The sequence below is a fragment of the Triturus cristatus genome, chromosome 2_2 (assembly GCF_964204655.1).
Source record: "Triturus cristatus chromosome 2_2, aTriCri1.1, whole genome shotgun sequence".
In the NCBI taxonomy this organism is placed as follows: Eukaryota; Metazoa; Chordata; class Amphibia; order Caudata; family Salamandridae; genus Triturus; species Triturus cristatus.
In genome coordinates this window covers 40449504-40465648 of record NC_140582.1, presented here as the reverse complement: position 1 = coordinate 40465648, position 16145 = coordinate 40449504, and the positions used below count along the sequence as shown (strand labels likewise).

Here is a 16145-nt window from a genome sequence, read left to right as displayed (position 1 = left end):
CTCGGGGCCTGATATTGCCTTGGCAATTCCCGATGGCTATAAACTGATCAAAATTGACAGAGACACTGGTAAAGGGGGTGGCATTGCAATTATTTTTAAGTCTAATTATACATGCACTCTTGACGCCCTTCCCTTGGCTGGATGTGAAGCCGGACTATTTAAGCTCGCTACTAGCCCCCGGTTTACTCTATCCGGTCTCTTGATTTACCGTCCCCCTGGCAATGCCACCACTTGGATGACTTCATTTTCTGACGTTGTCGCACCTCTTTCTCTGAAAGCCGCCAATTTCTCTATTCTTGGCGACCTGAACCTCCATTTAGAAGATGGTCAATGTAATGTTAGCAAATTGTTTTTATCTGAACTGGAAGCCCTAAATATTTCTTTATGCAATTCTGGGCCAACACATTCTGCTGGACACCTATTAGACTCTGTTCTTTCTAATCTCCTTTTTGAATGCTCTTTTCCTGCCCATCCTCTGGAATGGTCGGACCATTATGCCATCCATTTTGTCCTATCTCAGATTGGAATTCAAAATAAAAAAAGGAATAGTAAGGATGTGTTTATACGTCGCTGGCACAAACTCAATATTGTCGACCTCAACACACGCTTATCAAACACTCTTCCTAAAATCCACACATCTACATTTGAATTAAACTCTGAAGTATCTAAAATCCACACATCTACATCTGAATTAAACTCTGAAGTATCTAAATGGCTGCACTCTGCCATTGAAGAACTTCTTCCTCTAACACGAAAAAATTCCTCATCTCACAGACCTCCTGCGCCTTGGTATTCCGAAGATCTTAAGCGCATGAAAACTAACTGTAAGATCTTTGAGAGGAAATGGAGACGTTCCTACTCTGCTTCCCGTAAAACAGCCTACAAGGAAGCCCTCAGAGACTACCACCATCATTGTAAAATAGCCAGAGCTGCTTATGTCTCAAAGACAATCATCAATGCTAAAAACTGTCCTCGTACTCTCTTTTCGGTCGTGAAGAGACTAACCGGAGCTGACACGATACCAGCATCTCCCGTACTGGAAGAGGCTCAATGCAATTCTGTGGTGAACTTTTTTATATCTAAAGTAGAGCGTATTTACGACTCACTAAGTACTTCTACACCCTATGATACCTCTCTGTCTGACCCCACTCCCACTCTGGACTCATCACCCCTTTTAAGGATGAAACTTGCAAACTGGCTTCCTTTCGACGATGTCTCTTTTTCCCACTGTTTAAACAGCATTAAATCTGGTTCGCCGCTGGACACGGTACCCGCTAAAATTTTAAAATTACTTGATCTCAGCCCACGTCAAGTGCTAATGCAACTTCTTAACTCTTCACTTCTTGAATCATATGTCCCTCAGGAGTGGAAGCATGCAATGTTAATTCCGCTACTATCAACTATCAACTTATCTAACTTCAGACCAATCTCATTGCTTCCCGCTCTATCAAAAATCTTAGAAAGGCATATAAACACACAATTGTCACTTTTCGTGGAGAGCTCGGGCTTTTTACACCCGTCCCAATCCGGCTTTAGAGCGCATCATTCAACTGACACCACCCTCCTAGGAGTCACCGAGAGTCTGCGTCACAGTGTCGACCGCGGAGAAACATCAGCCCTGATCCTTCTCGATCTCAGTGCGGTGTTCGACACTGTGTCTCATTCCATCCTCCTCGCGACTCTCCGGTCCCTGGGAGTAGAGGGTATGGCACTAGCCTGGATAGCTTCCTTCTTAAAAGATCACACTTTTCTGGTGTTTTCTGCTTCTGCCTCTTCTACAACCTATCCTTCGGCGTATGGTGTTCCCCAGGGGTCGATACTCAGCCCCCTACTTTTCAACATTTATGTAAGACCTTTAGCCACTATTGTGGAGGAAGCTGGCCTCACATTATTTTCCTACGCCGATGACTCTCAGATAATTTTTTCTCTCTCCAACAAAGAGTGTAATAACACCTCTGCTCTGAAAGAAGGTTTGATCCGGGTCTCTAAATGGATGAAGAGAAACTTTCTGAAACTCAACGGTGACAAAACCGAAGTAGTGATACTAGGTAAAAACAAGGATCTCTGGGGCCCCCACCATTGGCCAGATGATATGGGACCAAGTCCACAACCTGTAACTGCAGTTCGTAATCTTGGATTCATCATTGATGAGAAACTCACAATGAGACAGCAGGCTGTAAAAGTAGCCTCTTTCTGTTTTGCCACCTTGAGATGGCTTCAAAAGATACTGTGGATGTTGCCCCCTTCCACTCAAAGAACGGTAGTCCAGGCGTTGGTCGTTTCCCGCCTGGACTACGGCAACGTCCTATACCTTGGAGCCGACCTAACAACTATTAAAAAACTTCAGGTTGTGCAAAACGCCGCTGCCCGCCTGCTCTGTAATGTCCCCAGGAGAACTTCTGCTTCCACTGCAGTTCGAGACCTTCACTGGCTTAAAATCTCTAACAGAATTAAATTCAAAGCCCTGTGTTACATCTTTAAAATCAAACATGCCTCAGCCCCAAAATATCTTCAAGACCTTGTTCAGGCCTATAAACCCAACCGTACTCTGAGATCATCACTACATGGGGACTTTTCTGTTCCCAGATATAGACTAGTAAAAATGGGGGGCCGTTCCTTTGCCTATTTAGGTCCCAAATTTTGGAATGCTCTTCCTGTGTCCCTTAAAACAGAAACCAATCTTTTTCGTTTCCGCAAGGGACTTAAAACTTGGCTCTTCCAGCAGTAAATTGAGGTTCAGTAAAATCAGCCTGACACTTTCTCTTCTCCTGTCTGTCCCTCAGCGCCGGGAAACCCACTGCGGGTAGCTGTGCGCTCAAAAAGTTTAAATAAATAAATAAACATCACTTCCATATCTTAGAGACACATTTACTGTAAAAAAAACTCACCTTTCCGAGAAAAGTGTACCTTATTTTACTAGAGGGTCACCTTTTCCACTCAAGCATAGTATTTTACTGACGAAGTTGCTATGGACATGGGCAAGGTGCAAGTGACACACAGCGCATGACAATGCATGGTGCATTGTTTCTGAGGCGTTGATGCCTGGCTTTTGACCTGATTGTAAACTTCGGCCGGCTACTACTAGTTGATGAAATGTGTGCATGTAGATGTTTCCTGGAACTGTGATATAAATGCAAAGTTAAGTAATGGTTTCAAACATTTATTCTCATGTTGAACCTTCATGACATGTTCGTTTATGTTTCAACCCCGAACATGTGGATCACATAAAGAAATGTTGCACAATGAGTGTGCATTGGTAATTGCCAGCAGCAGAGTTTTGGATGTCTCCACCGTCGGCATCCTCCTCCTTCTTCATCGAGTCCTGCTGCTGTAAGTCACCGTCTCAGGGGACATTAGTACGCACACATATATTGTGCAGTATGGCACACACCAAGATTAATTTGCAAACGATTGGAGGGGAGTAGAGCAATGTACCCCATGAAATGTCCAGACAGCAGAACCTGGCCTTGAGTAGTACGAAGGTTCGCTGGACAATTTTCCTGGTCTTGCTGAGTGCCTGGTTGTAGGCCTTCTCCTGCTCAGTATGGGGATATGCATATGGGGTTGTGATACATGGCTGATTCCCATATCCCTGGTCAGCTGAAAGTGAAGAGAAAGGACAACTGTCAATACTTTTGCTAATAGTTACTGATACATGGCAGGCCATGCGTATTATGTGTAGTGACATTGTCATACAGATTTCCAACATTGTTTTCATAATATTTGTTAGGCATACAGTTGTTGATAAGTTTACACATTTCTCTTCTATTACTCTGTGTGATAGCAAATGCAAAGCATGGGATGATATATTGTACATTTCTACATCCTGACTGTCATGTTGATCCTGCAGTTTTCTATGATGTCTATTTGGAGATGCTCCTAACCACTCTAAGTTATGCATTCCCACTACATGTGTGAAGTGCAAATTGTGGATCTAATATTTGAGCAGTTTGTCTTCCCTAGCAAGGTAATGTCATAGGAGACATGCCTTACACTAACACATGCATATGTCTATGGTAGACCACAGATGTGGTTGGTGAGATCCATGACATACCTGATGAACCATGTGAGTAGCATGTAGACACCCCCCAAAAAAACATGGAACCCCTCCCTTGCACACATCGATGCTACACAGCATTTAGCCCAGCAATGCATTACTCTGTACCCTTCCACCATTAAACAGCAGCCATAGTGGCTTTGTGTGTCTTGACATAGGTAACTTGTGGTTTTGCATGACACATGTACCATGATACATGGTGCATGTATGAGCTACACTCCTCCTACGTATATTCCTATCTACATCTTCTAAGTGTTAGTGGGTGTGTTAGGTACTTGAGCTTTACTTACCTATGAGTAGGCCATTCCCATATTGTCTATTCTGGAAGCCGTCATTTATGATGGAGTGCCTGAATATGTATGCTTCATGCACACTCCCATTGTATGTGGGAAGCACGTTAGTGAAGTTGGTCCACGATGGCCTGGACATTTATGGGGTGGGTGTGCTTCCGGTTCCTGTAGAGATGGAATGTGGCTGCAGGGGGAACCAGTTTCACATGTGTGCAGTCCATGGCCCCAAGCACATGTGGGAGCCCAGTGATGGCATATAAGCCTTGCTTGGTCTCCAGCTACAGTTCCTGGGTGTTGGGCAAGAGGAGGTGGTGGGGTGTCAGACGCATGATGCCATCCATGACGAGGGATGGAATGTGGAGAAATGAGGCTGGGAGATTTTGGCCACTCTGGCAGCTGTTATCTGGAAGGACCCCGATGCCAGCATGTGAAGTACTGCCATGAGCTTCACCAGTGGAGGGATGTTGGTAGACCTATCAACTGGTGGCTGGAGCCTTGACACAATCAGGTGAATCAACTCTACAATGGACTGCTTCCTCAGCCGGAAATAGGTGATTACCTCATCCTCCCTGAGTACTACTAAAGTAGTCTGCTGGCAATAAACATGCTACCTTCACCTGCATTGTCTTTGTGTTGGTGGGGATGGGTGGGGTGGGGGGATGGTGGTGGCCCCCTCCTTGTAAATCCAAGCTGCAAAATTACCACCCCCATAGAGTGCTTGTGGTTGCAATACTGTCCTTTACAGCTTCTCTTTATGTAGCAGTGTCCATGCATCATTTCCTACATATGGTTTATACAGGCACAGTATTTTTGAAGTTATTGGACCTCTGTGTCACTTAAGCCACCGCTACATCACTTTGGCAAAATGTCGTAAATATCCATGTGTCAGTTTTACAGTGGAAACTACGAAGGAACGCCTACCATGCATATTTTAATACTAACGCGACGCAGGCAGTTCAGACACAGGTTCCTTTTGACGCAGGATTCCAAAAAATGGCACTTCTTCCAAGATAGGTCACCTTGTAAATATGGAGTAGTGACAACTCTGTCAATGCACCAAAAATGTTGACGCATGGATGGGGCAAGCTCCTTGTAAATGAGCCCCTAAGTGTTTGGTGAGTAACAGCACCAACATCTGCATGTCTCTGTAAATCCGGAGCCTTATTTCCCCAATTAACTTCCTGCACAGCTAATAATTATGAATCCCCAAATTACAAGCACAGTTTAAGTCAGTTGTGATAAAAAATTAAATCTGTTGGAAAACAAAGACACACTGCTGTTGGCTCATGATTCTTGAATGTTCATTTGCTTTACTTTTGTTGTCAAAATAACATGTTGTTTGGTTTCTCAACTTTTTGTCCATTAGGTAAAGATGTGTAGGCAGGCCCGTTTGAAGATGCTACTACAACACTGTCCCTTTGTCTAAAGAATCTGCTCTGAAATAAATGTTGTCCATGTTTTTAAGTTCTTCACTTTCAGTGCCAACTTCACCTTTTGTCTCAATTTCATAACACATTGTTTTCAGGGTACAGCTTAAGCATGCCAACCTGCCACATTGATCACATGTAAATTACCTTCCCTATCCTATCAAACCTACCTGCCGTATCAACCCGCCATACTAACTGAAGGAGATTTTTTCTTGATTAAATGCTTTACAGTCATATCAACATTGACACATGAAATTACATTTATTGTGTGTTATTTCTGTTTAGATTGACTTTAACTAATGTAGGCCTACATTCTAACATGGCTGACGCATGGTTCCTATCTTGCTTTATATTAAGTGTCTTTCTTTTTCCAGAAGAGTCTAACTCCAAATGTACTATTTCTATGTGCCCTTCATTTCCGTTGTCATGTGAAATGTTTTTTCTACATGATACTTGTGAAATGTGTGAGCTGTTGCAATGCACCTGCAGAGTACAGTTGGTCCAATGTATCTTATTATGTTGCCAATAACTTCAAATTTAAAGGGCAGTTAGCGAAGACTCATTGTGTAGGAGCTTGAGAAAATAATTGATTGTGTTGTCTGTGTGGCTTAAATCTGATATGTTTATTATAGGGGAACCATATATAGTCGTATCAAATTTTAGAATTGTGTGATTTAGGCTAGTGCAATGTAGACCAGAACTGCGACTCTGTGCCAGCTTCTTTGCCTGACTGTTAGCAAGAATCCCTCTTTCCTGAGTTACTAGCAGAACCTTTTATTGACTTAGCAGAGTAGGGTACTCTCTTCATGGGAGAACCAACTTTATTTAACTTTCTTTTAAAGTTAACTTTCTTATGGTTTGTCCTTGTTTTATGTCTTTTAAATGGCTTTGAATTATACATTGTTTACTGCATGCATATATCGATTATTGACTCATAACTACTTTGATGATTTGAGTGGTAACTTTGCTAAATCCTTTAATAAACCTCCATGGTTTGAAACCTCGCCACTCTCTGTCTTCCTTGTGGAGCCTAATGTGCTTCACATTATTGAAATGTAGTGTTGTGGCTGTTTAGAATCAGTTCAAACTAAAGATTCATCAGACAGCACTTTGTGGGGCTTGAATTTGGACCTGGATTTGCAAAAAGCTGAGCGCTTCATCACAACTTAACACACCCACCGAACTTTACCTATTTTACTTCACCTACTAAATCAATCATAACTAGCCGGCCATACCTTCCATAACTAACATACATAACCTTTCGTACATACATAGCAATACCTACCTACCAGTTCTATCTCTCAATCATACCTACGTACCTAACCTTCTATAACTACAATATCTCATTTGCTTTATCTAGCCTAACATATGTTCCATAACTTTTTAAGCCATCTACCATTTCACACCTACTATGCATACCTATCATACATAGTCACCTACCATCCCTATGCCATACCTACCATAACTTACATGTAGCATAGATTTCTACCATACCTAACTTACCATATCTACTTACCAACAATACCTAACACACCATACATTGCCTATCATACCTAATACCTACAATACCTACCCTACCATATACAGTCTGCACTTCCTACTTTAACAAACTTACCATACCTAACCTTCTTCTGCCCCTGGAGTGACTACATCTTGTGACTTTCCTTAGGTGGTTGCTTTGTAAAAAGGGAGAAAGTAATGCATATGGGACCACTAGTAAGGTCTTACAATACTTTAGCTTATTACAGTAGGCAATTGCGCATTAATGGAGGACCCTCTAGCAACAGTCTAAGGTATTGTAGTCTGTACTGGGAAAGTGCTGGGTTTCTATGCATTTCTATTCATTTTGGGGCCTTTTATACATCATAAGGGAAGAGAAGGGTCTTCAGATAGTGAGACATATTTGCCTTGCCAATGCTTGGTTGTACATATTGCAGTAATAGTTAATATGTTGCATACACTCAAATATCTTTATCTTTATCAATCATTAATTTTCACTTTTATTTATCTTTGTCATCCCTAGGACGCTCCTCGGCCAATGGCAAGGAGGGCTTTGGCGATGCCAGTAAGTGTTGTAAGAAATTTGTTAAAGTGACTCATGGAAAAAATAATGATGCAATGATCTATCATTCCTCTTAGGATAATGTGTAACATCTGTTGGTGGCAAAGTCAACTTTTTTATGGCTAACTATTTATCTTGCCCCTTGACTTCTTCCTCTTCCCTTTTTCACACATGGTATTTTTTTTTCTGAATCTACTTTATGATGTTATTTTCATATTTTTGAAACATTTCAACTTTGTGAAGGACTGTTTTAACAATGCATATTGAAAATTCCGATATGTTGTGATTTCTCATAGGTTGCTAATGCATCAAAAACAAGCAATGACAACGCTTATTGTTTTGGCTTTAGCATAAGGAAAATCTTTTTACCAGGTTTCAGTAACAAAATACAGATAGGGTATGGGCAGACAAAAAAATACAAGCAGAGGCATGCATCGACATTTCAAGGTTCCATCACAAACACAATCCAGATGCAAAGCGTGTTGTAGAAGACCATGCTTCCTAACAAGTAGAACAGGTAGCAATCAGAGGTTTAAGCTTCTCACGCATACAGAGAAGAACAACTGAACCTGCAGCAGCATAAAGTCTCATGCATGCATCAATCTGGACACATTTCATCTTCCTTGGATGGATATTGGGCAATTGATCCTGCAGCTACACTATGGGCAACCATGAATTTAAAACAAATACATGTATTGTACAAAGAGAGGGCGACCTGATGCCTCAGACTATGAACCCGCCCCACACAAACACTTTTACCTCAATCAAAGGCAAGATGATACCATGTGCATTAAATTTAGGGGGTGGACTGTCTGTATGGTTTTTAAACAGCCTTGCAGAAGGTCTGTGTTGCCATATTTCAACTATGTGAAAAATATCACAGTGATGATCACCAAGCAGCGAGTAATTCATCTGTAATTGTTGAACATTTGAGGGAAGTCTGTCTTAAGTCGACAAAGTCAATCTTATTTCTGTTGCTACCCTTGCTTAAGTTCATTGAAGCTAAAGTGTTTCTCTTCAGTTTCTTTATGGTGGCCCGGTAAACCATGCAGAGCCCTGCAAATTGCCTTTGCAGAACCATGCTAATTGCCTTTGCATGACTTAGTAAATTCCAAAATGGATTTAGCATTGGGGCTGCGCCACAAAAGTGACTCAACCCAGATGCAAAAATGGAGTATATCTGGGCCCTAGTTCATTACTATATGTTATTTATTGGGAGTGTTTGTCTCTCTGAATATCCTGCGTGGGTTTTCTTCCCCTGAGGAGCAGGGTCAAGACTGATTTGCATATTGCTGGGTCCAAACTGAGGTCACTTAGTGAGCAAGAGAACAATGGATATAACCTAGATGTCTTGACTGGGGGTAAATGTTTAATTCATTCAGCATTCTATCCTTCATTTGTTTCCACATACCTTTTTGCCCTAAGTGGGATGGGTATGCCCAGACGTGGGTCCCTTGCTAGCTGTGTCACTGGATTCAAGTATGCCTGGCTGATCAGGGGTGTTACCCCAAAACCAGTACTAGGATGCTTGTTTCCAGTGCCTGTAGGACCCGGCTTTACAGTTCAGGCTGGATGGTTCCCATGAGGAGCAGGGTCAAGACTGATTTTCATGTGGCTGGGTCCAAACTGGGGTGGCTTTGTGAGCAAAAACACTATGGATTTAACCCAGATCTCTTGACTAGGGGGGAATGTTAGATTCATTCAGCCTTACATCCATCATTTGTTGCCACAGCACTTGTTGCCCTAAGTAGGATGGGTATGCCCAGACGTGGGTCCCTTGAGCACTGTACCACTGGATTCAAGCTTGTCTGGCTGATGAGGGGTGTTACCCTGATTCCATCCATCATTTGTTGCTGTGGCAGTTCTTCGGAGCACCAGTAATGACCTAACAATCCAATTGATGAATGTGAAACATTTGTCACATTATGTCAAACCGAAAATGGTATCACTAAATCATTAGCTAAACACCAAAAGATAGATATTTCCCTCATTCAAGAAATGCACCTATCGGCATTTGAATCAGAGAAACTCAAACTTGACTGGGTCGGGTGTGTGATTAGAAAGAGCCTCACACGTACATTACCGAGCACGTAAGTAAACTTGCTGTGTGGCAATAATTCTGACCATGAAAACAATATAACACAAGATTCTTAACCCTTTGACTAACCCAAATGGCAGATACATATTTGTTACGCTATAGATAGGGGATATTACTTTGATTGGTGGCTTGATATATGACCCTAACTCTTGCAAATGCTTCTTCTAAACATTTAATTTGGTTCAACACATGTGATGGCTTGGGGAGAGTGGAATCTGTCATTGGACCCATTAATTAATAAATACTTGGTTACATGCAGTCAGCCCATCAGGGCCTTTCTGAAGGACATAACAGGTACCCAGTGCTGGCATTAGGGAGCTGCGACTGGTGCGGCCGCACTGGGCGCTGACCTGGAGGGGGACAATGACCTCAGAGGGAGCGCTGTGTTTAACAACAACTTAAGATTTAAAAGTGCCTGCTGCAGAGTTCAGTGTGCGTCGAGCTTTTAGGCAGAAGTAAAAATGTCAAGATGACTCTTGTGGTTAGTGTTCCTGCTAGAAAGAGAAATCAGAGTTTTGTGGTGGCAGTTTTGACTCACCATTAAGTAGCGGAGAGTTATAATATAGCTGCTGCAAAGAACAGATCTGTATTTTATGTGGGTAGCTGAGTGGGTTATTAAAGCCAGCCTTTACCAGCGCTTTAAAACAAATGAAATGTATTTAAGAGAGGGTCAATGGGGAATTGAGGAACACTTTTGTTGGTTGGGAGTGAGGGAATACGAGAAGGAGGTTATATTGGGGGGGGGGGGCAAAAAAGATTGCCCAGGTGCCACTAGCGCTAAAACTGGCCCTGTGAGTAATCATAGTCTTGCCTAAAAAGCGATTCTTCTGCGGGACATGGGATGTGTTACTGCAATGAGTACACTCAGAGGTTCACTTCTGTCACTGCTATAAGAATGTGAGATCTCGGAGGGGGGCATATTGTATTACTCAGTCGTTCTGATACAGCTTGACCTGCGACACATTTCACCTCCTTTGGTGTTTTGGAGAATTGTTAGACCTGGCATTTTGTGGTGTGTTTCCCCTGTCTTTTTGCTTTCTGACCTCCTGGTTTTGACTCGGTTTTTGCTGGTTTAGTGTCTCTACCCACTTTCTCTCTGCTGTTCAGTGTTAAAGTGCAAGTGCTCCTATTGTAAATTGTATTATGGATTGGTGTTTCCTTGATTGGCATATTTGATTTACTGGTAAGTCCCTGGTAAAGTGCATTGAGAGTGCCAGAACCTGTAAATCAAATGCTGCAAGTGGGCCTGCAGAACTGATTGTGCCACCCACACAATCAGTTTTTCAAAGGGTTCTCAGTCCTGCCACTGCAGTGTCTGTGCACAGTTTTTACTGCCATGTTGACTTGGCCAGTGCACCCAGTTGCCAAGCCGTAACCTTCCCTTTTGTTACATGTGAGTCACCCCTAAGGTAGTCTCAAGGTACCTCTATGGGCAGGGTGCAGCGTATGTGAAAGGTAGGACATGCACTGGTGTATGTACCATGTCTTGATAGTTAAACACAGTGTAATTTATTTTACGCTATTGAACGTCTCTCTGTCCCATAGGATGGAATTGGTAATACTTTGTAACATCATACAAGTCTATCTTCCTATTGGAACAAGATAGGGAAATGGAGTTTAGTATGCCTGAACTCAGAATGTAGAAATGCTCTTTTAGTAAAAATGATTCCTGGTGGTTAAGGCCTTTCCATGGCGGCTGGCGGGAATTGCTTTGGGGGCCCATTGCGGGCTCTGGGGGGTGGGGGCAGCACATGGGGGGTACCTATGGTACCCCCCTACATTGCCATGCTCAAGGGGGCAGGCACCCCGCGGTGCCTGCCACATTGTGCATGGCAATGCACAACATGTATTTTTTCCATTGCGGCGGGTGCTGCTCACAGCAGGACCCGCCACAATGTTAACAATAAAGAGTGTGACCTCCAGGGTGGCGGTTGCATCCTAGTTGGTGGTGCAGGACCGCCGCACCGCTGGCGGACGGTCCCAACACCGCTAGGTGCCGCCATTCTAATGGCGCCACTTTATGTCCATTTTCAGCTAAGTGATTCAGCAAAGCTGTAGTGTCACATTTGCAAGCCTCCTGTGTGTTCGACACCACCAGTAGGTCGCTGATATGCTGAACTAGAACTGAGTGATGGGGCATCACTAAAGACTAAGATCTTCTCGAGAATCTGAAAATCGAAGGGCTCTCCATATACCCTTGTAAGACTCAGCACCATACCAAGACACCGCTGCTGAAACAGAAAGCAAATCAAACTGCCTAGCCTCATGCAATGATATAGAAATAAATGCTTGGCACAAATCAATGACAGAGAGCCACTCGATCTTATATAGACTCGTAAACAAAATCACAGCTGGAGTCGGTATTACAGGACAACAGGGAACAGCAATTGAGTTGACCTTTCACTGGTCTTAGACGATGCAGTACTTTCCATTTGGTTTCTGTATACCCATGATGGGTGAGTTACATGGACTGCAAAAATCTCTTTCAAGATGCTTTGCTCAGTCATTAAGTCAATCACAGGACTAATCCCAGCAGTGGTTTCAGGAGTTAAATTGTCTTTCAGGATTCTTGGAAACTAAGCATGTGGTTTGGTGATCTGGCCTTTCTCAACACCTTTGATAAGTCCTATGTCTTTACCGGACAAGTCCCAGACTTCAGGCAACACTGTGTCTCTTAATTCTAAAGGCAAATCATCTTTAGTCGGTAAGGTGTCTGATCTCTGACAGGTAAGCTTAAAGACTATGGGTCCCATTAGGATGGCGGGCGGACTTCAGTCGTTCCACCACCCTAGCGGTGTTGGGACCGTCCACCAGCGGAGGTCGCATTCCGTATAGTTAACATTGCAGCGGGTGCTGCTGTGAGCAGCACCCACCAGAATGCCAAAAATACGCTGTGCATTGCCATACACAACGTGGCAGGCACCGCGCGGTGCCTGCCACCTTGAGCATGGCAATGTAGGGGTGTACCATAGGTACCCCCCATGTGCAGCCCCCCACCCCACCACCCCCCCAGGGGCCTGCAACGGGCCCCTAAAGCAATTCCCGCCAGCCCTTCCATGGCCATGGAAAGGCCTGAACCACCAGGCATCATAATATGGATGGCGGTGCCTTCCAGGCACCGTTACCATATTGTGCCCGAGTTCCATGCGTCCGGCAATCGTAAGGATTGCCGGCTGGCGGAAAATCGGTGGATGGTCTTTCCGTCTGCCGCGGTACCCTCCGCCATGGTAATATGGCGGGGGATAAATGTGGTTGTGATGGCGGGCAGATCGCCACCGCTGGACGTGCGATGGCGATCCGCCCGCCATCATAATCAACCCCAAAGTCTTCATCATGTGTATGAAACTCAATGCCATTGGGCTGCAGCATATGTAACAATTCAGGTTACATAAAAGCTCTCTTCCCAGTAGGTTGACACGACTGGAATCACACACCACAAATTGGTGATGATCCTCGAAAGGCCCTAGTTTGACAGGTACCGCTTCTGACACTGGGCTAATCATTTGTTTATTGGCAATTCCCACAACTTGTATTCTTTGTCTTGAGAGGGGTAGGTTAGGAACCTCTGCTGTTCTCACAGTAGAGTGGGTAGCACCAGTGTTGACAAGGAATTAGACAGGATGCGCATCCACCTCGCCATCCACATATGGACCACTCTGATCTACTCTACATCTAAGGCTGTGCCAAGTAAGCAATCCTCCTCCCCTCTCAGGCCCCATCATTGCTATAGGTCTCAGCTGAAATGATCTGTTTGGATCACGGAATATTGTTGAGACATGTGCTCATTAACGAAAGGGTTTGTGTTTAAATTGGGGATCGAATTTTAATTGTATCTCAGGACACCTGCAGCATTGGCATTTTGTTGTGGCCTGAGGCTTGTAGAACTTGCATCACCTGAGCTTGGGGTACATTGGGGTTCTGAACCCTTTGTCTCTGTACTTGCTGATTCTGAACGAAGTTATTCCCTTGGGACTGCAAAAATTACCATTCTGAACATGATTTCCATTAACGATATTACCAGCATTAAATCAACTTTTGAGTTTCCATAGCCCCAACTTCCCGCGAACATGGCAGGGTTTGGTCTTCTTCAAAATCGGGACATCAACACCTGTTCTCCATTCAATTGGGACACCTTATCCTCTATACTTCTATGGAACCCTTGCAGTTGAAATCCATTAACACCTTCCATTGCAGGAAGTCCCTGCTGATACCCTCCTTGCATAGGAACAGTATTCTCAGTAAATGGCTGATTCTGCCTATCTCTGCATCTTTTATCTATGCAATCATACGTTTTTTCTTTACCTGTTTATGATTCATTTTTAATTCATTGCTATAGTATTTGGCATAGGTCAAAATCTCATCAATGGGCTTACTCTTCAAACAAATCAAAGGCTGCTGATTCATGGAACTAACCTCAACTTTCAATCCATAAACAAACCTGTACACAAAATGTCCCATATCCTTTGCCTCAGTAGTCTCTGTCCCACTAAAAAGTATAAATGCCTGCAACAATCTCTCATAGTAAGCATGGATTCTTGGTTGTTCTGTCAATCTTGGCCCAATTGATCTCTTTAGGAGAGATTTTTGATTTAAAAAATGTAATCACTTGACTGTATTTTTTCATGATCAGTGGGGACGGAGCATGTGATTCAGGGTGTCTTATCAGCTCTACTTCAGGCCAATTTACAGAAATCTTGCATTCAACCCACAGATCACCTGGAACTACAATTTCAAATAAAGTATCCAAATCTTTCCACAAAACGTTTGATATTTTCACAAATCGATTGATATGTCTGTACCATTCCACTGGATTCTCTCTCAATTTTAGGAAATTATTTGTAAAGGATGTTAGATCAGTTTAACTCCATGATATATGCACATACCCTTATCCAGCACCTCTCTCATGGGATGCAGATCTTTCTTTGGCTCCTTTCTCTTGGACCATCTACCTTCCATTTTTCTAGCTCACTCCATTTTCGAATGTAAGAAATCAGTTCTCTAATTTCATTCCAGGTGGGCTTATGTTTGCAAGTTTTCAGACACTGAAACTCAATCTGTAGCTTCCCTGTAGTACTTTGGACCTCAGTATATCAATATAATGTATCTGAGCTAACTCTGATAACCTGTCATGAGCCTGTCCTGCATGCCTACTAATATCTTTGCACAGGAATAACAGTCAATCATTGTAGGAGAGTAGGCTCTGCTTCACATGGGTACCCCCACTTTTTGCTGGTGTTTCACTGTTTTTCGACCTTAGTCTGGCTGTGGCCCTGCTAATCAGGACCACAGCCTAGCTGCTTCCTCAGTAAAATGGTTTGCATGTACATTAGGTACATATCTAATTGGATTGTGGAGTGCCTTATAAGCCCCTAGTATATGGTATACTATGTACCTAGGGCATAGGTACCTCAGAGGCCTTCCAGGGGCTGAAGCATGTATTATGCCACCCCTGGGAAGCACTCCAAAATGGCACCACAAGTCTGCTACTGCAGCCTGGGTAAGGGTGTGCTTGCACCCCTTACAGTGGTATAGGCTACCTATATCACTATCATTGCACACACATATAAACCCTATAAGTCCCTCCTATGGCAGGCCTTAACAACCCTGAAGGCAGAGTGCTTGGTTTTTATGTGAGAGGGTGCCCCTGCATGGGCAGAGCCCCTCTGCAGCATTCGGAGTATCTCCTCTGATGCTGTTTGTGGTGCAGCTCATAGTTACTGGTGCCGAAGGCACGTCAAAAGTCCCACTCATAGGTTAATTACTCACTCCACCAGTCTGTGTTTCATATTGGGGTGGGCAATTTAGTAAAAACTCAGTCACTAAGCGCCTGATTTAGATATTGGCAGTATGTCCGCAAGCCCTCCGTGGAGGCGGTTTCAAGTACTCCGTTGAGTTGGCGGTATCCCACTCCCCGTATTTAGATTAAGGGTGGGCAGAGTTGGCAGAGTGCCACTACGTGGAGTTCCACAGAGTTGACTAAAAACTCTGTGGAACTCCGCTCCACCCCACTGAGCTGTCAGCACTTACCTGGTCTGGCGTTCTCTGCCATGCCCAGGCTTCCCTCCTCCTTGCCGTCCTCACCGGTGGTAATTTAGCAAACCCCTACATTGTACGTCTCCCGAGGACTGCACATGTGCGCATGCATGTATGTGCAGTCCTCGCGAGACGTACAATGTAGTGGTAGGCTAAATTACCACTAGTGAGGATGGCG

At 43.7% G+C, this 16145-nt stretch overlaps 1 protein-coding gene across 8 annotated transcripts in view; it reads left to right on the top strand.

The window, feature by feature from the left end:
• The window catches only part of LOC146861800 (uncharacterized), a 1595865-nt gene that overhangs the window by 1408009 nt on the left and 171711 nt on the right, over nt 1-16145 (top strand). For all 8 annotated transcript variants that reach the window (XR_014978338.1, XR_014978334.1, XR_014978336.1 and 5 more), the window contains one exon: nt 7798-7839. Coding sequence is in view for 1 of the 8 variants with exons in the window: in XM_085643197.1 (XP_085499323.1) it covers nt 7798-7839 (42 nt within the window). In the remaining 7 variants the exon portion in view is untranslated. The remainder of the gene's footprint in view (nt 1-7797; nt 7840-16145) is intronic.